Below are 25564 nucleotides of genomic sequence, written 5' to 3' on the forward strand. Positions count from 1 at the left end.
TGACTAATGTCATTAAGTGATCTCGTTGAAATGCAGAGAAGTGGAAGGTAGTTGAAGGGTTGTATTTGATAGTAGTAAAGCAACAGGGTTGTGAAAAATGTGTATGTTTAATTAAATTAACGAAAAGCGTTACTTTTCTTTATATATTTTTTGTGAAAAATAGATAAATAACCTTAAAAATTTGCATGAAACCGGTAAATTAAAATATTATTAAATTGAATTAAAAAAATGGAATTTTGAAACAGTTTTTTTTAAGAAAATGATAGATATGGCTAAAGCTAAATTAATATATTTTTAAACAAATTGCAAAACAATAAAGAATTAATATTTTTATTATCTTTTTAAAACCAGAAATGTTAATGCTGAGATTAGTTTCAACTAATTTTCTTTAAAAATTAAGATATTTATTATTATTTTGTGGGCAATAATAACGGACCATAATTTATACAAGGTGAACTGTAGTGTGACAATTTTGATCAGCTGAGAAAAAATCTTTAAAGTAGAAAGTTTTCCGTTTTCAGAAATAGTACATATAGATTTCTGCGGAAATTTTTTTTAGATAATTTCCTAACATAAGTCCTTTTTTAATTTTTTGTGAAAATGTTTAGTTTTATAGTTTATTTATAATAATTTATTTTTTTTTTGGGTCAAAAAAATGATTTAAAGTACATAGTATTTATTTGAAGAATTATTGATTTTTAAGTAATTTTTTTAAAAAAAATTAGATTGCTTTTTTTAGTTTTTTACATAAATAAATATTATGTATTTGGCTTTTAAGTACAAAAATAAAAAAATTTTAAATACTTTTGACTTTTAAGTACAAAAATAAAAAAAAATTTAAGTACTTTTTTCAAAATACGGATTTTTAAATTTTATTTTTGGGACAAAAAAGGTCTGATTGAAAAAGTAGTATTTTAGAACTATTTCAAAATTTTTATTTTTTATATAAATTAAAAAGTTTTGGCTTTGTGATTTTTAGAAAATAATTCATTCGGTTTCAAAAGTTAGTATTTTAATACTGTTTTCAGAAATATTGATTTCTAAGCAAATTTGTTAAAAATTTATATTTTTTTTAGTTTTTTACATAACTATTAATTTATTTTTTTGGCTTTTAGGGAGTGACTGAAAAATCTGAACAAAAATCTATATTTATATATTTTTTCTTTAAACATAATTATTTTCAGCTAAAAGTTATGAAAATAGTCGAATTTAAAATAGTAGTATTTTAATACTTTTAAAAAAATACAATATAATTTTTTGAATTTTTATTTGGTAAAGATTCATTGCAAAAATAAATATGTTTGGGCTTTTAGAGATTAAAATAACTATCTTCGAAAAAACTAGTATTTTAGTACTTTTTTAAAATTATTGATTTTTTAAATTTTTTTTAAATATTAATTTTTAAAATATTTTTTTTAGTTAAATATAAATATTATTTGTGTTTTAGTTATAAAAATTTTTTGAAAAAAGTAGTATTTTAGTACTTTTTTAAAACTATAGATTTTTAAAATTGTTTATATAATATAAATAACAAAAAAAAGTTATAAAATTAGCCAAATTTTATATATTAAAATTTTAGTACCTTTTTCAAAATGAAAATTATATGAATATTTTATTGTAAAAAATTAGCTATATTGAAAATATGGTATTTTTAAAATAAAAAATCTTTCTTTTAAAAAAAAAAAAAACTTTAGGTAAAGTTTAATATTTTATACAATTAAGCTAAATATTACAACACCTATAACAATTTCTGTCAAATTTTCTTTTTTATAATGCTGACAATGATATACATATTATTCGTTTATTTTAATAGAAATAAGTTATTTAATTAAATTTAATTTAAACCCTTAAAAAAATTACATTTTATTGTTTAAAATTCCATTTAAACTCTTACATTTAAATACAACGCTTCCATATTAAAAGATCTCTGTTTTTATTATCACTATTACAGTTACTTGTTTGCCCCGCTCTTTGAATTTAGTGGTGGTATTTAAAGAGAGTCCATCTTAAACTAATAAAAAGCCCACTAACAAATAAAATCCAAAACTGGTTTTGAGTTTTATTAGTTTTTTTTGTCTGTATACTAAATGTTGGTTTTTTAAATGAACTATAAAAACAAAAATACACATACACTATAAAAAGTTGTAGTGCATTGTACAAAAAAAAAACTTAAATAAAAAGCACACAATCACAATAAAAAAACAAAAACTATTAAGATTCTTTATACTGTAGTAGTATTTGAGTATGAGCGTAAGTTTATGTGTGTGAGTAAAAGTGTCAAATGAAAGAAATATGACTCTTCGATAAACGAATATCTCTACGTAGAGTCGTGTTTTTCTTTTGCTTTTAATGACAGACGATAGTTATTGCAAAAATAATGTGAAAAGCATTAGAAAAAAAATAAGACTAAGCGTATACGTGACAAATTGCTAATACGCCTTAGTTGAAGTAACTGTACTTTTTGTTATTTGATTGAGCAAATGGAGATTTATTGAGCTTTTTCTTGAGTGTTTGGAAAGGGGTTGAATTATTTTTATATATTTTTATTTAAACCGGTAATTTTGTGATTTGAAACATTAATTTTTAAGTTTTTAATTTTGAGTGCCTTCATTTGACATGTTGAAATCAAAATTAAAAAAGTAGTATTTTAGTACTTTTTAAAAAATATTAATTTTTCCAGTTTTTTATAGTTTTTCATTATAAATATAATTACTTTATGATTTAAAAGACTTAAAAAAAAACAATTTCGAAAATGTAGTAAAAAATTATAATTTTTATTGTAATTTTTTGTAGTAAATTATATAAATAGTTATATTTGTGGTTAAAGTTGCAAATATTTCACATTCTTTACATAAATAATTAGTTTGTATATTTTAAAGACACAAATAATCCAAATTAAAATAGTAGTATTTTAGTACTTCTTCCAAAAATATTTATTATGCTTTTTTATATTTTTTTTATATAAATTTTTATTTTTAGAATAAAAATATTAAATTTGTTAAAAGTAGTATGTATTTTACTACTTTTTTTAAAAATGCTGTTTTATTGCAGAAAGTTATAAATTTGTTATAGTTTTTATAGCATTTTCAATAAAAGTAATTATTTCCCGTTTTAAAACCCTTAAAAAAACTAATTTCAAAAAAGTAGTATTTTACTACTATTTTAAAAATTATGTTTTGTAAAACATTATAATTTTTTTTGTTATTTTTCTATAAAAATAATTATTTTTGTTGTTAAAGTACCAAAATATTTAAGTTTGAAAAAAGTAGTATTTTAGTACTTTTTCAAAAATTCTGATTTTTAAGTAAATTTTTACTTTTCTATGGTTTTTATACATTATTTATATAAATAATTTTTTTTTGTTTTATTAAACAGGACAAATTTAAATAAATTTAAAAAAAATAATTATTTTTTGATTAAAAATATAAAATTTTTCAAAAGTAGTATTTATATACTTTTTCAAGATTGCTGTTTTATTGCAGAAAGTTATAAATTTGTTATTTTTTATAGCCTTTTTAATAAGAGTAATTATTACCCCTTTTTTAAACTCTAAAAAACTAATTTCAAAAAAGTATTTTACTACTGTTTTAAAAATGTTGTTTTATTGTACAAAATCATAATTTTTTGTTATTTTTGTAGTTTTTCTATAAAATGAATTATTTTTGTTGTTAAAGTACCAAAATATTTAACTTTGAAAAAAGTAGTATTTTAGTACTTTTTGAATAGTTTTGATTTTTAAGTAATTTTATATTTTTATACATTATTTATATGTATAAATATTTTTTTTTTATAATTTAAAGACACAAATAATCAAAATTAAAAGTAAATTTCTTTAAAATATTGATTTTTAAGTAAATTTAACCAAATTACTTTCTTTCATTAATATTTCACTTTCTTTCATTAATTGTACTTTCTTTCATTAATATTTTATTTTATTAAAGAAAAAATGTTTAGTTTCTTATTTTGGCTTTTAGGGAATAAAATAAGCAATATTCTAAAAGGTATTGTAGTATTTTAGTTTAATTTTTACTAAAATTTCTATATGTATTTATTTTTCCTTTTAACAATTTTTTTTTTATTGTTTTAAATTTAACTTTTAAGGCCTTATTATTGTTTTAAATTTAACTTTTAAGGTCTTATTGATAATCATTTTTTTTTTAATTTTATAAATGTTGTATAAAACAAAATTTCCATACAAAATTTGTTTTATAAATCTGAAATAAATTTAAACATTGTTTATGAATTTTACCCCACATTTTTTAACGAATTTGTGGGTCTTACACTTCTCCTTATAATCCTCTTTATTTTTTTGCTTATAATCCTGGTTTACTCTTTCCCATTTTTGTTCAACATCCCAAAAAAAAAAAACGAACGGTACATTCATTAATCATAATATATTAAATGCCTTTATGTCAACATGTGCATTTTATATGTATTATTTTACCGTTATCACAATATCTTCCATTTTATTTATTTATTATTTTGTTTTGTGTCATATTTCCATTACTCATTTAAGGCATTTTTTTCCTACTTATATGATGAATATTTCCTCTTAAACCCCCTCTCATCCTCTTATAAACATCCATAGCTCTCAATAAACGCATTAATATTGCACATACCTACCGTTATCAATGATAAACAATACCACAAGAAAAACAAGGCAAATCTCTCTCATACTCTCCTTTCCTTTCCAACCTCCAACTAACAACAACACCTGATGCAATGCAATTTACTTGAAAAATATTTATGTTTAATATTAACCGTTATTTCTATATGAGGGCGTGTGGGGGAGTGAGTGTTGTTGTTGTAAGAGAGTGTATTTGACACATACTCTAACAACATGGTTCTACATAACGGCACACTTAACCATGGGGTATCTTTACTGCATATGAAAGGGAAATTTAAGCAAAAAGCAACGGTATTTTTCTTTTTATTTATAAGTATTTCTATAAATATTCAGCATATAGGGATTTGTATAAATGTTTTCTAATACATTTTATTTTATGTTTTTGTCACTTTATGTAAGTTACTTAAAATTAACTCGGTTTAAAGGTAAAAATTAAAGAAAACCATTATTAAAAAAGAATTTCAATTTGTCATTTATTTGCTATGCTTTTTTCTTTCTAGTTTGTATTGTTTATTATTCGCATTTGTGGTAACATAATTTCAATATGTTGCCCGTTACTAAAACGAGTACTTATGGGTACTTTTTTCTATTTGTTTACTATTATGGGGGGAACTCTGTCTTTTTGTGGTTTTAGAAACATAGGAATTTAATAAACAACAATGAAACCATGAAATAATAGATTAAAGTTAAATAAATTTATGGAGAAATGAAGTAGGATTTGGCGGAAATATTACTTTATAAAAAAATTCAAAAAAATATAAATTATTTATTTTAAGCAGAAGGACTCCAAAAATAACCTAAAACGAAATTTAAAAAGTAGTATTTTAGTACTTTTTTCAAAAAATTTTAATTTGTTATAGTTTCCTTACATAAATATGTATATATTATTTGGCTTTTAGGTATTAAAATAAGAAATATTAAAAAAGTAGTAAAATTAGAATTTTCTTAAAAATATTTATGTTTAAGAAAATTTCTTAAAATTTTAATTTTTTTCTATAATGTAATTACATAAATATGCATTTTTTTAATTAAGTTACAAAATTTTAAATTTTAAAAAGTAGTATTTTAGTACTTCTTAAATTTTTAATTTTTTTTTTAGATTTTTAAGTAAATTTTAATAGTTTTATAGTTTCTTTACATAAATAATTTTATTTGGCTTTCAGGGATTAAAATTTAAAAAAGGTAGTATTTTAGTACTTATTTTAAATATTGATTTTGAAGTAAATTCAACAAAATTTTTATTGTTTTTAATAGTTTCTTTGCGTAAATACGTATTTCTTTAATTTAGACTTAATAAAAATAAAATTAAAAAAGTAGTATTTTAGTACTTTTCTCTAAAGGTAATGTTTTAAAGTTATTTTACGGAAATTTTTTATGTTTTATAGTTTTAAGGATTAAAATATGATTTAAAAACGTAGAAATTTAAGTAGTGATGAAAATAAAAAAGGTTTTAAAAAAATTTATTTTAATACTTTTTTTAGATATTGAGATTTATGTACATTTAAAGTCACTTACAGTTTTTTACAGTTTCTTTACATAAATAATTATGTTTTTGTATTTAATAAACAAAAATAGGAAAAACGGAAATAGTATTATTTTAGTACTTTTTTCAAAAAGTAAAATTTTGAAGTAAATTTTGAATTTTTTATAGTTTTTTTACACAAATATTTATTTTTAGTATTTTAGGGAAAATTTAAAAATGTAGTATTTTATTTTTTTTTTCAAAAAGTAAATTATTATTTTTTTCTAGGGATACAATTAGTATACATATTAGTACTTTTTTATATATTATTTTTAAGTAATATTTCAACTTTATATTGTTTTTTAGTTTCTTTATATAAATAATTGAAAAAATTTAAAAAGTAGCATTTTAGTACTTTTTTTAAAATATTGATTCTTTTTAATTTTTATAGCTTTTCTCAACAAATAATTATTTGCTGCTCAGAAAACATTAAAATATATTATTTAAAAAAGTAGTATTTTAGTACTTTTTTAAAAAAAATATTCTTTTTAGCTAAATTTAAAATTTTTTTTATAACTTATTTACATAAATAATTATTTTCTGTCTCCAAAGGACAAAAATAAGTAAAATTTAAAGTACTAAAATACTGCCTATTATTTTAGTACTTTTTCAAAAATTTAGATTTTCAAGTAAACATTTTTATTGCTTTTTTGCAATTAATAAAAATAATATTTTAGTACTTTTTTGAGAAGATATTGAATTTATACTTTTTAAATACATATGTTATTTTATTGTAGAAAACTTTAGTTTTTTGTATTTTTTTTATGTTTTTGCCACAAACAATTACTTTTATTGTCGAAGTGATGAAGTATTTACGATTTTAATAAAGTAGTATTTTAGTACTTTTTCAAAAATATTAAACATACTAGAAAATATTAAACTACATACTACATAATAAAAATAACAAATTTTCCGTTAGTAGTATTTTTTCCAGATAAGTAGTATTTTAGTACTTATTTAAAAAATATAGACTTTTGGGTAAATTTTATTGTTTTTCAAAGTCGTTTTTACAGAAATAATCATTATTTGTCCTTAAGAAACAAAATTAAGCCAAATAGTAGTATTTTAGTACTCTGTAAACATTTTGATTTATTGTAGGAAATAATAAATTTTTGTAAATTTTTAGTGAACAGTTATTTTTGTTGTAAAAATCGCGAAATATTTAAGATTTAAAAAAGTAGTATTTTGGTACTTTTTAAATAAATTTAGTCTTTTGGGTAAATTTTATTGTTTTTCAAAGATGTTTTTACAGAAATAATCATTATTTTTCGTTAAGGAACAAAAATAAGCTAAATTTACTAAATAGTAGTATTTTAATACTTTTTTAAAAATCTTGTTTTATTGTAGAAAATTATAAATTTTGTAGATTATGTTATAAACAATTATTTTTGTTGTATAAATCGCATAATATTTAAGATTTAAAAAAGTAGTATTTTAGTACTTTTTTAAAAAATATAGAGTTTTGGGTAAATTTTATTGTTTTTCAAAGTCGCTTTTACAGAAATAATCATTATTTATCATTAAGGAACAAAAATAAGCTAAATTACTAAATAGTAGTATTTTAGTACTTTTTTTTAAAAATTTTGATTTATTGTAGAAAATTATACTTTTTTTGAAAATTTTGATGCGAGCAGTTATTTTTGTTGCAAAAATGACGATATATTTAAGTTTTAAAAAGGTAGTATTTTAGTACTTTTTTAAAAAAATATTAAATAACTATATTTTTACATATTTTAATATAAATAGCACATTTTTCTTTGAAAAAATCATATATATTTTTAAGTTAAAAAAAGTAATATTTTAGTACTTATTTCAAAAATATAGATTTTTGGGTAAATTTTACTGTTTTTAAAATTATTCCCTTCATTATTTAATACCCTCTTTTTAAATGACATTTTTATTACTTTACCTGACCTTGTTTCTAACACTTCACTCCTTCAGCTTTAAGTTTTTCCCCAACTTTGTTGCCATTTGTTTGTTCTTATTAAAGTTTTACTCACATTTTGTACTTTATGTGTAATTTACAAACTAAGAACATTTTTTATGTCTTCATATTACCAGTATAATACATACTTTTGCCACATCTTATTTAAACAGACAAGGTCGTTTTATTTAGTTCATAACAGAAAAGCCAAAATGCAGGACAGACAGAAAAAAAACGACTTAAAAGTAAAGCATATAAACATACATACTGGAATATATTCCAGGGATCTTTGTTAAATTTTTTTAAAGCTCCCTAGGAGTAATGAAAATGAAACTTAAATATGGTTTCTCCTCTTGTTGTAAGTACTCGTATCCTTAGTACTTTTACAACGAAATGAAATATAAAAAGAAATACAGCAAGAAAAAAATACGTTTAACATCTTCATTTTACAATAACATGTTTTTTATGGTCTCAAAGTCGGTACTCGTAAACAGTATATAACATTTACAACAAAATAACACAAAAAAACACAAAAAGTTAAAGCATACTTTAAGGTGCCAACACAAAATATTTTATGTTGCATATAAAAAGCGTAGAATTAGTATTGATATTAGGAGAGTGGTCTAAATTTAAAGTGTAAGTAAGAGAAGAAGCATAAAAGTGTATTTAAAAATATTGGAAATAAAGTTTTTTAATAAGGGTTTGTAAAAATTTTGTTATTTTTAGGGAAAAAACAAATTTAATGCAGACATTTAGGAGTAGAAATTTAAATTTATTTTAATGAAATAAACCACCAATTTTAAAAGGTAAAAACGTTATAATATTATTATCTTTAATTAGTTTAAACAAAGACATGTTTCTCTATAAAAAAAAGCTATTTTTTTAATGATTCCATTTAATGGCCTTGTATTTCTGCTATTAAACTATTTAAACTTTCTAAAATTCTCTGCCGGAATTTATGATTTGATTGCCGAAATAACTTTAGTTTAAATGCATTTTGTATTAACAAAAAAACCCAATTAACTTAACTTTAATGTAATGAAATTTTAACTTAAAACACCCTCCAACATCACCCACCACTTTGCGGCAACATTTTATTTTGAATTCCTGTAAACGTTTCAAAAATCCACATCCGGTTTTTAAAAAGCAACTTTAGTTTTCTAAATTAACAAAAATTGCTGACAATGCTGTTGGGTCTTCTGGTAATGGTTGGTGGTGGGTGGGTAGTTTTAATACAGCTTTTCATTTTTTTTAATGGAATTTCATTCAAATTAATGAAATTTTGTTACATAGACATAGAACAAATGTTGTGGGGTTTTTATGGCAAAACGTTTTGTTGTAATTTTATAAAGTGCAACCTGTTTAAACATATGCTCATCTTTTTATTATGGATTTGAAAGGAAAAACCACCCTCTTGTTAAAAATTCACCAAACAAAACGCAACATAAACCGGTAAACATTTACATGGGGGTAAAAAATATACCCCCAACCTAAACACTTTTTCAACTGAACTTTTAACCAACAAATAAATGTATTGTCTGTTTTGTGAGTTAACGATTTGTTGCGCTTTTTATGCCTGCCTGGCTGGCAAACTCTCTGTATGGCTGGCTGATTTTGTTTTATGACGTTTAAGCAAGGTAATCCTTAGAAGCCGGTATTTTTTGTTCCTTTTGTTTAATATTTTGGGGAAATCCTTGTTTATTGTCTAACGTCGTAAGAGACTTTTTTGTTGGGGAGGGGGCAATTCCCCAATGTAACACCATGATGACTCATGCTGTATTTTAAAAAAAAAATGAAATTTCCAAAAAAACTGCAGAATCACTGAAGCAAAAATCCATTATTCTTCAAAATTAGTTCCAAGTGTTTGGTAGTTCTAAACAAATGTAAACAATACAGGGAATTCCCTGTTATATTTAATGGCCCCCAACTTTTCTCTTACACAACTGCTTTAAAAAAGAGACATACAGTTATAATGCCTGCTCTTATACCCTTTTTTTTACTACTGTAGAGGTTTGTTTTTTCCTGAGAAAACAAACTGTTTCGAAGGCCAAACTAAAGGTGTTTTTTCTGTCTCCTGACTCGTATTGACAGCCTCCCTCAAATGTTTAACATTTATTATGTCTACTTTCTTTTTTATGGGGGGGAGGGGAGTACGAAATTTAGTAGTAGACAGATTGTGTTAAAGTTTGAAAGACTATATTGTTTTGAAATTGTTACAAAACGTGTTGCCATTAAAATAAAACTCTTATTTTAAAATTCCTCACTCTCTCTCTCTCTCTTCTTGTAGAGTCATGATGTAGTAATTCGCATATTTTTAAGGCTTTGTTGCCCGTTATAATAAATGTTTTCATTTAAGGTTTTTTATGTTTGTTAAAACGTTAGTTTTGCTTGCTGCTGGGGAGGGTGGTTGTTTATGTGGTCCTTAAGTATATGGTTTATTTGGTAACCATCATACGTGTCACAAAATTTGACAGTTTGATAAATTATATTGAAGAAAATGCAATTAATTTTTATTTTTTTTTTTGTTTTACATTTTTAAGAAAATGTTTTTAAAGGTTGTTTTACAGATACCGAGTATTTCATTGTCTAAGCAAAAATTGTATTAGATTTTCAAATAACACAAATGATTTTTTTTTTTGATTCAAAAACTTTTTATTTTCATATGTATAGGGTATGTATTTTTTAGACGCACAAACATACTACATACATATGAGTTAGTTATTTATCCGTTTCAGACAATTCTCAGAATTTTGAGATCGATTTGTTAGTATTTATTATACCCTTCACCTTCGTGAGAAGGGTCTCTCTGTCTGTTGAAATCAATTTTCTGAAGATCCCAGATATCTTCGGTATCCAAATCTTCAATAATTCTGTCAGACAAGCTTTCGAGAAGTTTCCTATTTAAAATCAGCAAAATCTGTCCACAAATGGCTGAGATATGAGGAAAAACCCGGGACAACCTCGATTTTTTACCTATTTTTGACCTATGTCTGGATTACTAAGTCATTAATATAGACAATATGGACAATAATAATGATAGATATTTCAAAGACCTTTGCAACGACGTATATAAGACCACATTAAATTGGACCTACAATGGGTCAAAATCGGAAAAAATATTTTTTAAACCGAATTTTTTTTTTCACAAAAAAAAATTAAAAAATTTTTTTTTTTAAATTTAAAAAAAAACAAAAAATTAAAAAAAACAACTTTGGAAAAAAAAATAAATTTTGTTTAGCTAAAAATATTTAAAATTTGTATTTGGAAGTATAATTTGGTGAAGGGTATATAATATTCGACACAGCCGAATATAGCTCTCTTACTTGTTTTTGCATATTTTACTCATTCAAGCATATTTAGTTTTTTAATTCAAATCTTTGCATATTTTTTTTTAAATATATTGGGTGTATGACTTATAAATACGGGATTTACAATAAATGGCATAACTTTTGAACGGGGTTTTTGTATTTAATATTTTATGTCATTCCAAAGGGTTCTTATCTGTCCTTTCAAATTTTATGCCAACAAAGCGTCATATGCGGGAAATTTAGCTTTACTTCTTTATGATGAATGTGTTCCATCGATTTCAAAGTGCGAGAGATGATTTGTGCTGTTCAGAAGTGGTTATTTAGGCACGGAAGATAAAGATCGCCCAGGTCAGCCAAAAAAGTTGGAAGACCAAGAATTGTAGGCATTATTACCTGAATATTGTTGTCAAACTTAACAAGAGCTTGCAAAATTATTGGGTGCTATTCAAGCAGCAATTTCAAAACGTTTGCGTGCTACAGGATTTCTTCAAAACATGCACGGAATCTTTACTTGCCCAGCCGAATCGACACAAAAGCGAAATATCCATGGTGCCAAGTTAATGCTCTGTATTTGGTGGGAGCTGCTGAAATCTGACCAGACCATCACAGAGAACCTGCATTAAATGTGAACCTGAAACCGAAGCGATGATTGGCGAAAAACGCCCAGAATATGCGGTCAGATATGGAATCGTAATATTCCATCATGACAACGCTGCAATACATGTTGCAATACCTGTTAAAAACAATTTAGAAAAAAGTGATTGGGAAGTTTTGCCTCATCCGCTTTATAGTCCAGACCGTGCCCCGTCCGACTACCATTTGTTTCGATCGATGCAGAATGCTCTCTCTTAGAACAGAGTATCCGAAATTGGCTTGATTCTTTCTTGGCCACATTGGCTTTATCCGAAACACCAGAATAATAATTGGGTTGGATAGGAAACTGCTTAATTGGAGCCTTCATTGGTAAATGGGATATGGGCGCACAGGACTTCTGTAGGTTGAGTGAGGATATTGAGGGTATTCTGTGTAACTGTCCCAGAAAAATTGTTAAGAGAAAGATTTCGTGATGAACTGGGGGCTATTTTAGGTAACAGGACTCTGAGTCTATACTTTTTGTCTGTAATTTTTTTGGACTGGGTTTTCACATTATTTCTCTTTGAATCACCTTACTTCTTTCCGATTTCATAGATAGCTAGATATGATTTACCAGGAGAAAAGGCGGGCTATTTTAGGTAACAGGACTCTGAGTCTATACTTTTTGTCTGTCATTTTTTTTGGACTGGGTTTTCACATTATTTCTCTTTGAATCACCTTACTTCTTTCCGATTTCATTTCTTCTCTTCACATCTAGATCACCTAGTTCTATTTCTAAAGGGTAGGTCTCATTCCTATGGGTCTCCGAGTGGAAGTGTACTTCTTATAGTATACACCGCTATTAAGAATTAATTGAACCATGAATGAATTCTTTTCATTTTTATACAATTCACCATGAGTGGCAAGTTTGTAATTTCTACATTTTTCATTTGTGACCCCACAAATTATATATATTCTGGATCTTTATAGATAGCGAAGTCGATATAGCCATGTCCGTCTATCCGTCTGTATGTTGAATTCAACTTTCCGTAGCCCCCAAATAATTTACATACATGATTCATACATACATCAATATATCGAGAATTCTTCCGGTTCGGTTGCTATTAAAATCGATAAAATCGGCTGACATATGTCTGAGATATAAGGAAAAAACCGGGACAATCTCGATTTTTGGCCTATTTTTTATCTATATCTGGATTACTAAGTCATTAATATAGACAATATGGATATCTAATGATAGATATTTCAAAGTTCATTGCAACGATGTATATAAGGCTATAGTAAGTTGGACCTAAAATCGGGAAAAATATTTTTAAAGCCGAATTTTTTTTTATCAAAACAAAATTTGTCATAAATTCTTTTTCCAAAAAAAATAAAAATTAAAATTAAAAAAAAATTTCCAAAAAAAAACTTTTTTAAAAATAATTAAAAAACAATTTTGAAAAAAAATTTTTAAAAATATTATAAAAAAAAATTTCGAAAAAAAAAAGTTGAAAACAATTTTGAAAAAAAAATTTTAATTTTGTTTAACAAAAAATATTTAAAAAACTTTATTTTAAAGTATAATTTGGTGAAGGGTATATAAGATTCGGAACTTCACAGAAACACTCCTTATGTCCTAGTGAATAAATCCAAATTGTTGTTATATTTGTTGCCGTAGTTCTTGAGTTTATCGATTACGAACAAACACTTCTCATATCTCATATTCTCATTCCACTTAGTAAAACCCATTAAAATTTAATTCCTCAAACATAATTTATTTAAATTTTTCACTCAAATTTCTATTTTATGACAAATATTCAGAAAACGTATATTTATTTTCTATTCATCCATTCCATTTCCTACAAATCAATCAACACACTACCCCTCTCTTCTTGGTTGCTGTGAAATTTGACACTTGCTTGGCACTTAAGCGGCTCATGTAAGCCTCTTGTACAATGTTTAATTGACTTCTATTAATGTTAATAGCAGAAGGGTGGATTTTATTTAAATTATTCAAATGGCAAAATAAATAAACAAAAAAAAAGGACAACAAAAGTTACTCTCACACACAAAACATGACAATTTCAACTCTTTCTCTAGATTACAAATGAACACTTTAAAAGTAAATTTAAATTTGAGTGTTTTAATGAGAGGAATGAGTAAGTTACTGACTGATAAAATCCAAAATGTAAACAAACCCTGAATTTTAACGGTAATTTAAGGTTAGAATAACACTATAGAGCTAATGTCAACAATATGAAAATTATTAAAAGTAATTAATTGTGATTTAGGCAGGTTAAACAAGAGGACAGAGTTAAAGTGTTGACTAAGGAGATAAAATCAAATTGAAATTAATTTTATAAGAAATCTTAAAGTTATTTTGTAATGAATAAATTTTGAAATTTGTTTAAGTTATACTGAAATATGTTACGTATATAAAACAATCCCTAGAGATGTTAAATTTATATAAAACAAGTCTCTAAAATTTGTTAAAACCTTTAAAAAAAAATCTGCGATTTTTAAATCCGCAGAGTAAAAACTTTCTGCAGCTACAAATAAATTGTTTTCTAAAAAAGTATCGTATTAATTTAAAATTTAATCTTCTCTCCTTTCAGATCGCACAAATAACAATGAGAATATTGAGATCTGTCGCAATTATCCCCCGAACTTTGAGGCCGAATCACTGCCCTCTTACACCATTGTCTCCGGTTTGCCCACTTACGATGATGCCATCGAAGAATTCCGCAAAGCGGGCATTATACTCACCCCACCCATGCCGGTTATAAAAATATTTGAGGCCAAAGAAACGAAAGATTCCAGCTACAATATCGATAATATTAACGAAGCAGACAATATATCGGTGGCTTCGGTAAATACCTGCAGCTGTGGAGGTGGTAATGGTGGCCTTAGTAACAACAATAGCTCGTCTCAGCAATTTTTAGCCGGACAACAGGTCACACCTTCCGCCATTAATACCCAATTCATAGAATTATCACCCGAACAATTGGCTTCCTTGTCCCAGAAACGTTTATCTTTGCAAATTGCCTTTCCACCCGCTATTCGCCGTAATTCACGGCCCAGAGTTGATATGCGCAATAATTTGTTGCGTTCTCGTGCTGTAGGCAATACAGCCGGCTATGAAGCGAATTTCCCTCAAATCCATCGTTCCTCATCGGTGTTTTCGCTGGCCAATGAACGTCAGAATATACAAATGATGCAGCATAATATGCAGCACAGGGGTTCTTTGTTTTGAATAAAGCCCGCCCTCAACCTCCCAGTAAACCTGCTGATATATACAATATATATATAGAAAAAGTTCCTTTAATTATATTTAAAGGTTTTAATACATTTTTTTAGTTTTAAATAATAAATACTTTACCTTATGACCGTTCTAAGTATTGTTTATAGATTTTGTTTGTGAGTGTGTGTTTTATTGTTAATGTTAAAATAATTTTAGTTTAATTTTTATTGTAAATACATAATTATATTTTTACCTCCTTGTTCAATTTATCACTGATTTATAAAGAAAAATATTTCCATACAAAGTTTGTTTTATAAACCTTTGATAAATTTATATAAATTGATTATGAATAAGGTCTTTAGTTTTAAAAGTTAATATAAAAAAAATATTCTAAATAAAAAAATTTGAACTAAAAACTTATAAAAATAAAACATTTATTTTAAATGCGTCAATTATTTAATAATATTTTTGGTTGAGTGTAAGTATAACAGGAAACGGAAGTCTATGTAATGTTATACTAATAAAACTTTACATATACAACTTTGAAAAGCTTTTACAACTTATAGAGGGTGCTAAAAAAGCTGTAGTAAAAGTTGTAAACAAATGCTTTACAGTGGAAATCTGATAAACTAAACAAGGCTGTTTTTATTATAGAGAGGAAATGAACGTTTTTTAATAAAGTTAAGAGCATAGCATAAAATATACATAAAGCGTTACTGAGAGGCAAAAAAACTAGGTCTGCACAATGGGGCAGAATCAAATTTTTTTGGAAATAAATCTGGCATTTCTAAACGGTCTTAAGTTATTAAAATGGGCGCTACAAATGATCCAGGGGCGGCGCTATGGTGGCTCAAAGTAGGGCACCTTCGACATGTAAAATGTTTAAATACGTGCAATTTTTTTGTTTTCCATTCGATTTCAAAGTCTTTTATATTGCATGTGCTATTTATCTCTTATAATTTTCGAGTTATAGGCATTTCAAAATTGAAATTTTAAAATTTTGCCATACCTTGGTCCGCTTTTTTAAAAATATAAGTCGGACTTTTGGACCGAATGGATTCTATTTTTTTTTTTTTGTTGATTAGACAACTAAATTTTTTTATCAAAATTTAAATTTTGGGCCACATGTTCTAAAATCCCAACGCTGGGATCAAAAAACGGGAAACAGTTTTAGAAACCTTGATGTATTCGTTATTTATAGCCAAAGTATTTTCCCAGCCCAGAAGGAAATGTGTGGACCCCATGGGCGAAATTGTAAAAAATAAATTTTTTGGGATTTTCGCTCCAATTTTGAAGAATTGCGGGATTCCCATTGACATTTTTTACATTTTGTTATTTAGAATGACAATTTTACTTTCTCAATCCATGTGTCTTAATGTTTATAGGATCCCTACTGAGGATGTACCCAATCAATTTCTCGAAATGTTTCTGTTCTATATGAAGCTTTAAAAACTTTTTTACCATTTAAATAATGTTTCAAAAACTCTATGAATAGCCTGTGTCATTTTGTGGTAAAAATTGCAATTAATTTTGGAGCATTCATCATGTATCTAGATTAATATCTGAATACGGCTTCTAAAATTTAAATAGAATTATAAAAAAGCCTTACAATAGTGGAATGACTGCAATTAAAAAAATATAAATAAACTTTTTATTCAAGTTTTATCATTGAGACTCAAAATTCCCATGTTTCTCCCTTTCTTATCCATTGTATCGTCTATCGATATCCACGTATAATAACTTTTTTAACAAGTTATGTAAATACATATATCAATGGGTTTTGAACGCGAAATTTTCGATGGATCTTAATATTCTGAACATCTGTTGAATACTTATTCAATTTTACATTAGTGATAAACTATTAATGCCCAACCATAACTGTCTCAAGCTGCCTTAAATTCCTTCTTTTAAATGTATCCAACAATTTGTTATGAAGTTGCCCATAATAACATACAATTTTGGAATTTTCTTTTAATTTTTTATGTATTTTTACTATTTGTTAAATTTTAATATTTGGGTGTGTTTTAATTTAATTGAAATATAGGGAAACTAAGCACCCTTAAGTCAACGAAAATTCTATGAAGATAAGTCGATTATGGGTACTCTATTTTTGTATTTAACCAATTATCATTGGACATCAAGAAAATAGTAAAATATAGAAATGAAAAATTCAATACAAACAATAAAATTATATCAGGAAAATAAAATAATGAAAAATAAAAGAAAATATGCAACAAAAATATGCAGTTATGAGTTAAATATGCAAAAATCTGCTATAAAACGCAAAATATGCTAAAATATGCAGTAAAGAGCAAAATAAGCAAAAATATGCACTAACAAATCGATGCCAAAATTCTTAAAATTGTCTGAAACGGATATATAACTAACTCATATATTTATACGACGCACAGCTAAAAATATGATTTTGCATATTTTTGGTTGCCCTGCATATTACATATTTATTGAGATTTATATATTCCGAATTATATTTTTTTGTTTAGATACGTTAATTGTTGGTCTTACAAAAACAATTTCAAGTCAATATCTCAATTAGATTCAAAAATATGTCACTTTAAAACTCCGTCCATCAAAAATATTGCACTTTTTATAGTAAAAAATTTGTATAAATTATCTTAATATTTTATTCAAGACAAGTCATTGGTTCTGACTCAGTCACATTAAGAAAATTTGGCTACGCCCATGTAAAATTTTATCCCGATCCGATGAGCCGTTTAGAAATGCCAGATTTATTTCCAAAGTCTTGCAAAATACATGTAAATAAATGAATATTTTTAATATCCCAGGAATTCTAGGAGACTAGTGACTTCACCTATCATTTAGGGTTACAGCTAGTTACTTAACTACCCTCGTGGCTAGTTATTTTAACACTTACATGTAAGGTAAGTTTTCCAGGCAGCCGCGAAATTAAGAAAAGAAGAGCAGCTCACGTGTGTCCAAGCAATAGGTCCCTTTGTGTTACCTGAAAGTAGAAAGCCAGAAATAGATGGACAGACAGAAATAAAAAGACAGGAGGCGAAGATTGAAAAGTAAGATGTCCGAGGAAAGAGAGAGGTAGGAGATGTTTAAGTTGTTATTTATTATTAGGTCACTCTTATTATTATTACTTATAAAGGCATTAATGCCCTCTAGCCTCATATTCAAGAGATCAAAAAGAATATTTAGGGAACGATGTCCTAGAAACCTTAACAGTAGATATCCTAATGCCGGACTGTGACAAAGAAGATGATAATGGTCTCATCCTTCTCCTCGTTTTGACAACTTCTGCATAAGTCGTTGTAGGGCAAGCCAATTCTCCTCGCGTGCAGTGCCAAACGTGCAGTGTGCGTTGACCGCCACTACATCACTCAATTGTGAGCGTATCAAGCCAAGAAGATATGTTGTTCGTCCACGATTCTGTCGGGGCCATATTATTCTAGTTAAAATGTATGTATATGGGTTCACAACCCCATCTTGTCTGAGAGCGAGCTCATAGTAGAAGTTACTAATGCGAAGCTTGCATTTGGATAACGGAATCCCACATAGGAAATCTATGACTCCGTCAGATAGCATGGCGCCTTTTTTCGCCAAATAATGAGCAACGCAGTTGCCCGTAGTTACTCCGTGTCCTCGTACCCACTTGAGTACGACTGTTGAATGTCTCGCCATCCTGTTTAAGGGTGCTCGGCATTCCTGGACCTAATTTGATGTTGTGTATACACCTGTTAGAGATGTTATAGCGGCCTGACTGTCAGTATATATACGAATATCCCTGGCTGATATCTTGTTATAACTGAGCCATTTAGCCGCCCTTTTAATAACTGATATTTCAGCCTGAATAATGCTACATTCATTTGGAAGTTTAAAAGATAGTCTAGTGTCGAATTCCTGAATGTAGACACCTGCGCCAACTCTATCTCCCTTCCTAGAACCGTTTTTATAAACTAAAAAACCCGTTGTGTCATGTCAAGATCCGTCCATCACTTCCGTATTGTACGGAATTGAGAAACCGAAATTCCTCTCCATGAAGGGCCTAGAAATGCAGTAATCGATATTATCCGGAAGAGTCTGAATACTACCTATTATACTGGCGTGACTGTATGAAGCATGTTTCCACGCTCCAATCGCGTTTTGCCTAAAGGCCGAGGTAAATGCCATTAGATCCACAGGGATCCAATTCAATATGGTAAAGAGCGACTTTGTTGCAGTCGTTCTTAGAGCTCCTGTTATCAGGATTCCCATTCTTCATAAAACTCTCTCGAATAGCATACAAATTGAGCCCTTGTCTAGTGCCTTCCACCAGACAGAAACTCCATAGAATAGTGTCGGCTTAATGATCGTATCACATAGCCAGTTAACGAACTGGGGTCTAATACCCCATTGCGTACCTATGGCCTTCTCACAGACATACATAGACGTCAAGGCTTTTGATGTCCTTGAAAGGGTATTGAGTTTCCAGGATAGTTTACTACCCAGTGTAACTCCTAGGTCAAAAAAAGTCAACGCATTGGATTCACATACTGGAAACCGGTTACATAGAGTCAGTTACCTTGCTAGCTACCTAACAGGTTATTTTAGCACATTCAGGTTCTAATCGATCTCAAGTATTCAGTTAAAACGACATCTCATAGACAGTCTAATAACCGATTGCTTTCTCCGACAAATTCTCCAATAGAATACTTCTGGTGCAGTAGAAAATAAACTACACTATACGTTACTTAGAGACACTAAAGTGACAATTGACTTTACGCTAGGTTGGATGGGTATTCTAAAGCAAAAGGAAAATAAACTTTATGAGAATTATATAAACACAATTTCTATAAAAACAGTTTGTACGAATTACTCACAAAAAGTACAGTACATAATTTAAGGATTTGGTTAGAGCTTTATGAAATCAATGACAGCAGAATTTCCGCTCTATGTATATTTCTCTGGGGTTAGAGACGAGTCGTAATTGTCCAAAACCTAAGTCTGTTGTCAAAAAGCTACCTCTTACATGTTAGTTAATGTATTTTTTTTTGATGTATCAGATATCAGAGTGTCTCGTCTTTATGTATAATTCTCTATGGTTATACATAAACATATAACACTATAAAGAACTAGCTGACCCGACAGACGTTGTCCTGTTCAAATTAAAAAAAATGCTTGTTTTCGATTTGTGAATTTTTGAAATGGAAATATGAGTAATCACAAATTGAGATCCATTTCTTGATTAAACGCTTATTGGCCACGTTGTTAGCATATTTAGATATTTTGAGTTTTTATATAAAACAAGTAAGAAAGTATGGTCGGTCAAGCCCGACCATATAATACCCTACACTAAGTAAAAGAGCAAAAACATTTTTCTTTTAAAATTTCAATAATTTATATTTTTGAGTGATTTTCGGAAGTGGTCCTTATATGGGAGCTATGACGAATTATGGACCGATCACCATGAAATTAGGCCGTGTAATTTATGTCTATATGAAAGTTAATTATGTTGAATTTTGTGTGTATACCAATATTTATAAGCGATTTATGCACGTTAAAGTGATTTTCGGAAGCGGGTCTATATGGGAGCTATGACTAATTATGGACCGATCGTAACAAAATTTGGTGACATGAATTTTGTATATATGAAACTTATTTGGAGCGGAATTTGTGGAGATACATATATAAATTAAACATTTATGACCGATAAAGTCCAATTTCGAGAGGACATTTGTATGGGGGCTAGGTGAAATAATCGACCGATTTCAGCCAGTTTCAATAGGCTTGGTCCTTGAAAAAATAATATGTACCAAATTTCATCGAAATATCTTCAAAATTGCGACCTTTACTCTGCGCACAAGGTTTACATGGACAGCCTGCCTGCCAGCCAGCTGACCAGACGGACGGACGGACATCGTTTAATCGACTCAGAAAGTGATTCTAAGTCGATCGGTATACTTTAAGGTGGGTGTTAGACTAATATTTTTGGGCGTTACAAACATCTGCACAAACGCATTATACCCTCCCCACTATGGTGGTGTAGGGTATAAAAACGATTTTTGTTCTCAAATATGAATGGACACAGATCAAGCTCCTTTTCTTGATTAAACGCTTATTGGCCAAGTTATTAGCGAATTTATTTATGGTGAGTTTTTATATAAAAAATCGATTTTTGGTCAGAAATATGAGTGAACAGATCGAGCTCCTTTTCTTGATTAAACGCGTATTGGCAAAGTTCCAAACGATTTTAGATATTTTGAATTTTTATATAAAAAATCGATTTTTGTCAGAAATATGAGTAAACACAGATCAACCTCCTTTTCTTGATTAAACGATTATTGGCCAAGTTCCTAACGATTTTAGATATTTTGAGTTTTTATATAAAAAAAATTGATTTTTGTTCAGAAATATGAGAGATAACAGATCGAGCTCCTTTTCTTGATTAAACGCGTATTGGCCAAGTTATTAGCGAAATTAGATATTTTGAGTTTTTATATAAAAAAAATTGATTTTTGTTCAGAAATATGAGTGATCACAGATCGAGCTCCTTTTCTTGATTAAACGCTTATTGGCCAAGTTATTAGCAAATTTAGATATTGTGAGGTTTTATATAAGAAAATCGATTTTTGGCCAAAAATATGAGTTATCAGAGATCGATCTCCTTTTCTTGATTTAACGATTATTGGCCAAGTTATTAGCGAATTTAGATATTTTGAATTTTTATATAAAAAATCGATTTTTGTCAGAAATATGAGTGAACACAGATCAACCTCCTTTTCTTGATTAAACTCTTATTGGCCAAGTTCCTGACGATTTTAGATATTTTGAGTTTTTATATAAAAAAAATCGATTTTTGTTCAGAAATATGAGTGATCACAGATCGAGCTCCTTTTCTTGATTTAACGCTTATTGGCCAAGTTATTAGCAAATTTAGATATTTTCAGTTTTAATATAAAAAAATCGATTTTTTAACAAAAAATTTGCCAAATCGTTGTAGCCGTTTTCCGATTTTAGATGGCAAGTCAATTTTTCATTTAAAAAAAAAATTCTAAATCGGTCCTGCCGTTCTCAACTGATGCAATTACCAACGAGCGACATTTCATTTTTTTTTTATATAGAAGATAGATTAATTCTTATGCCCTAATTTGTAGTTTTTGAATTTTTATATTTTTCAAAATGGATTTTTTGTTGTATTTCTTGCCGAGACGCTCTCACCTGATTAATACGTCTTGTTAAGAATTTTTATTTGTTTCAAAAAATTTTTCATAAACTTTTCAATTTTCCAAGAAAAAATATTTGCATGATACGCATACGTTTTTTCTTTTCATTCAGAAACATTCATAGCAAAGACATATTTTTTCAAACTAATGTAAAAACATTAAAACATTTTAATTTCTTTTTCCATGAAATTGTAACAAAAAATAATTCAATTTATGTATTTGGCAGAAAACTTACATAAAAACCACCATAGGTGAAAAATTCAAAAAAAAATTAATTTTATTGTGGCCGCGGGTTTTTGCATATTTTCGCATATGGGCAATTCCACGAGAATCCTTGAAACTTTTTTTCAAGATGATTTGAATAGAAGAAAATAATAAAATGTTACTATGTGAAAGTATTTAGATCATATTACAACATTTTAAAGACAAAAATAATAGTTTAAACTGATTATATTTAATTTTTTAATGTTTTAGGCTAAAATTGCGGCGAAAACTAGGCTCCCAATTAGCACGTATTATGTAATGAATTTGACTCTGATTGTTTTTTTTTTTTTGCTATTGTCAAATTGTTTATTGAAACCGAATGTATATTTTCTATTCACTTTTTTAGTTTTTGTATTTTACAGAATATATATTGTTTAATTATAAGAGAAAAATCTGTCACGTACGGTATGTCACGTACGATATTAAATTTGTATTTATTATAAAATCATCCAAAGATTGTTTTTGTTTAAATATGACGGATTGTAAAGGAAAAATATTTCGTTTAGTGTAAAAAATTAAAAGAAAACATAACGCCTCTCACGATTCGAATATTTTTGCATATTTCTACATGTATCTCGCATATTTCTGCAACGTACGATATACCATTATTTCGCTCAATATAGTACCCTCTGAATTGAACATAAAGACCAAATTATTTTTCAGATACTCTTATTTTTGTAAAATCTATTCCACTCTATAGGCTTACAGATGTCACGTACGATGATATGGAATTGCCCATATGGATGTTATCCGTAAAATAATAATTTTTTTTTGTACTATTTCTTTTTAAGAATATTCGATTTTTGAATCATGGAAATGTAACCACCACTACGTGATAAAAGACTTTCAAAAATTCGATTTTTTTACATTTTTTCCCCTGTTCAGGTCCATAGGTAGCAAATCGTTCAAAATTCAAGGAAACAATCAACCCCAAAAATATTTCTAAGATCTCAATAAACAACTTTCTAGAACATATGAAATTCCTAGGAATGATTCTTAACACCGTTTTTAATTTTTTTTAAAAACAAACACAAACTGCGAAGCGTTTTGCTTGTCTGCAGCTACACCCAGAGTCTCTGGTGGGAATCAAACCCGCAGTCATATTTTTTCGTGTTATTATTTTATGACATACGACTTTATGACTACCGTGTGAATACCCCAAATATATCGTTACCTTAATATAGAAAGGTCCTAACTGTTTTTATAAGTCGAGATTTTTTGGCTAAATATATGAGCGGACCATTGATCGAAATAAACGAAAATCTGCGCTTACAAAAACAAAACAAGTAAGAGAGCTATATTCGGCTGTGCCGAATCTTATATACCCTTCACCAAATTATACTTTAAAATAAAAATTTTAAATATTTTTAGGTAAACAAAATTTAAATTTTTTTCCAGTGGTTTTTTCGAAATTGTTTTTTAAATTTTAAAATTTTTTTTTAAATTTTATAATTTTTTTTTTAGTTTTTAATTTTTTTTTAATATGAAAAAAAAAATTCGGGTTAAACATTTTTTTCCGATTTTAACCCATTGTAGGTCCAACTTACTACGGTCTTATATACGTCGTTGCACAGGTCTTTGAAATATCTATCATTAGATATCCATATTGTCCTGGTGTTTTCTTTATATCTCAGCCATTTGTGGACCGATTTTCTCGAATTTCGGAGATATTGATGTATCATTTGTGTATGCAAGTTATTTGGGGGCTTCAGAAAGTTGATTTCAACACACAGACGGACAGACGGACATGGCTATATCGACTCCGCTATCTATAACGATTCTGAATATATTACTTTGTGGGGTCGAAAATGAAAAATGTAGAAATTACAAACGGAATGACAAACTTATATATACCCTTGCCACTCATGGTGAAGGGTATAAAAAACACGAGTAGGGGCCTTTCAATATTTATCCTATCTTTCTGTGGTGGGTATAGAAAAGTATGATCGTATCAATTGCCTTCCCCCAGGACAACTATAACTTTATTGTTAATTTTGCTCTGACATTATTAATGTACATAGTAACTTTAAAGTTTTAGTCCAAAGCTTTTAGATTTTATTTATTTATATATTAATAATATTTATTTTAAATATACAAAAAAAAAAACTCATTCAAACAAAATTTTATTAACAAATTAATTTTCCTGTATAATTTAATGCCAAAATAAAAACACATTCTATTTTCATGAATAATTTTCAAACTATAAATAAATACCAAACTAAGCAGCAAACAAAGCAGAGCAGATAAAGTGTAAGTAAGTAAGTAATAATAAATAGTACACGTACAAATGTTTATTATTAAGAACAATTATTATTTAGTGAGTTCCAATTACGAGCATTTCACAGACATTGTGCTGTTGACTGCTGATTGTTGACTCTCTAATGTAAAATGCTGAAATGCTAATAAATGACGTGTCCTGTTGGTAACCACGTATCTACTAGTCCTTTTCCACAATCGTTCAATCGGTATAGGTTTTGTTTACGACAGTAAAAAGGCGGAAGTTAAATTGTTAACAAGTGTTTGATTAGAAAAATAAACTAAAAATATAAAAGATTTATTTTTAGTTATAATACTAAATTTAGAGGTAATTTTTTTTAAAAATTTCAAAATAAAATAAAAATCTTTAAAAAACCAAAAAAAAAGCTTCGAAAAAATGTGTCTAAAAAAATTGCCAGAAGTTTCAAGGAGTCAATGTTTGTGTGCATGATTGTTTAAACAGTATTTTAATAAATTAAATTCCTCATCTCATTATACTTTAATGTCCAATATCTAACAAATAAATAGGTCAAGAATCGAACATGCCACCTGTATACCTAGATACCAACTTGTCCACCAGCACTTTCACTATAACTGCTAGCTACAAGGTGCTTTTTTAAGCCCGATAGATCATACGAACTGGTTAACTGTCAAACGAA

General features: G+C 27.4%; 1 protein-coding gene across 1 annotated transcript in view; it reads left to right on the top strand.

Moving 5' to 3' along the window:
• Positions 1–15629, top strand: part of comm3 — a 60216-nt gene extending 44587 nt beyond the window's left edge. The window contains exon 3 of the mRNA XM_065505288.1: positions 14573–15629. Coding sequence (XP_065361360.1) covers positions 14573–15210 — 638 coding nt within the window. The 3' untranslated portion in view covers positions 15211–15629. The remainder of the gene's footprint in view (positions 1–14572) is intronic.
• The last annotated feature ends 9935 nt before the right edge of the window (positions 15630–25564 follow it).

This window comes from Calliphora vicina, chromosome 3 (genome assembly GCF_958450345.1).
Source record: "Calliphora vicina chromosome 3, idCalVici1.1, whole genome shotgun sequence".
Lineage (NCBI taxonomy): Eukaryota > Metazoa > Arthropoda > Insecta > Diptera > Calliphoridae > Calliphora > Calliphora vicina.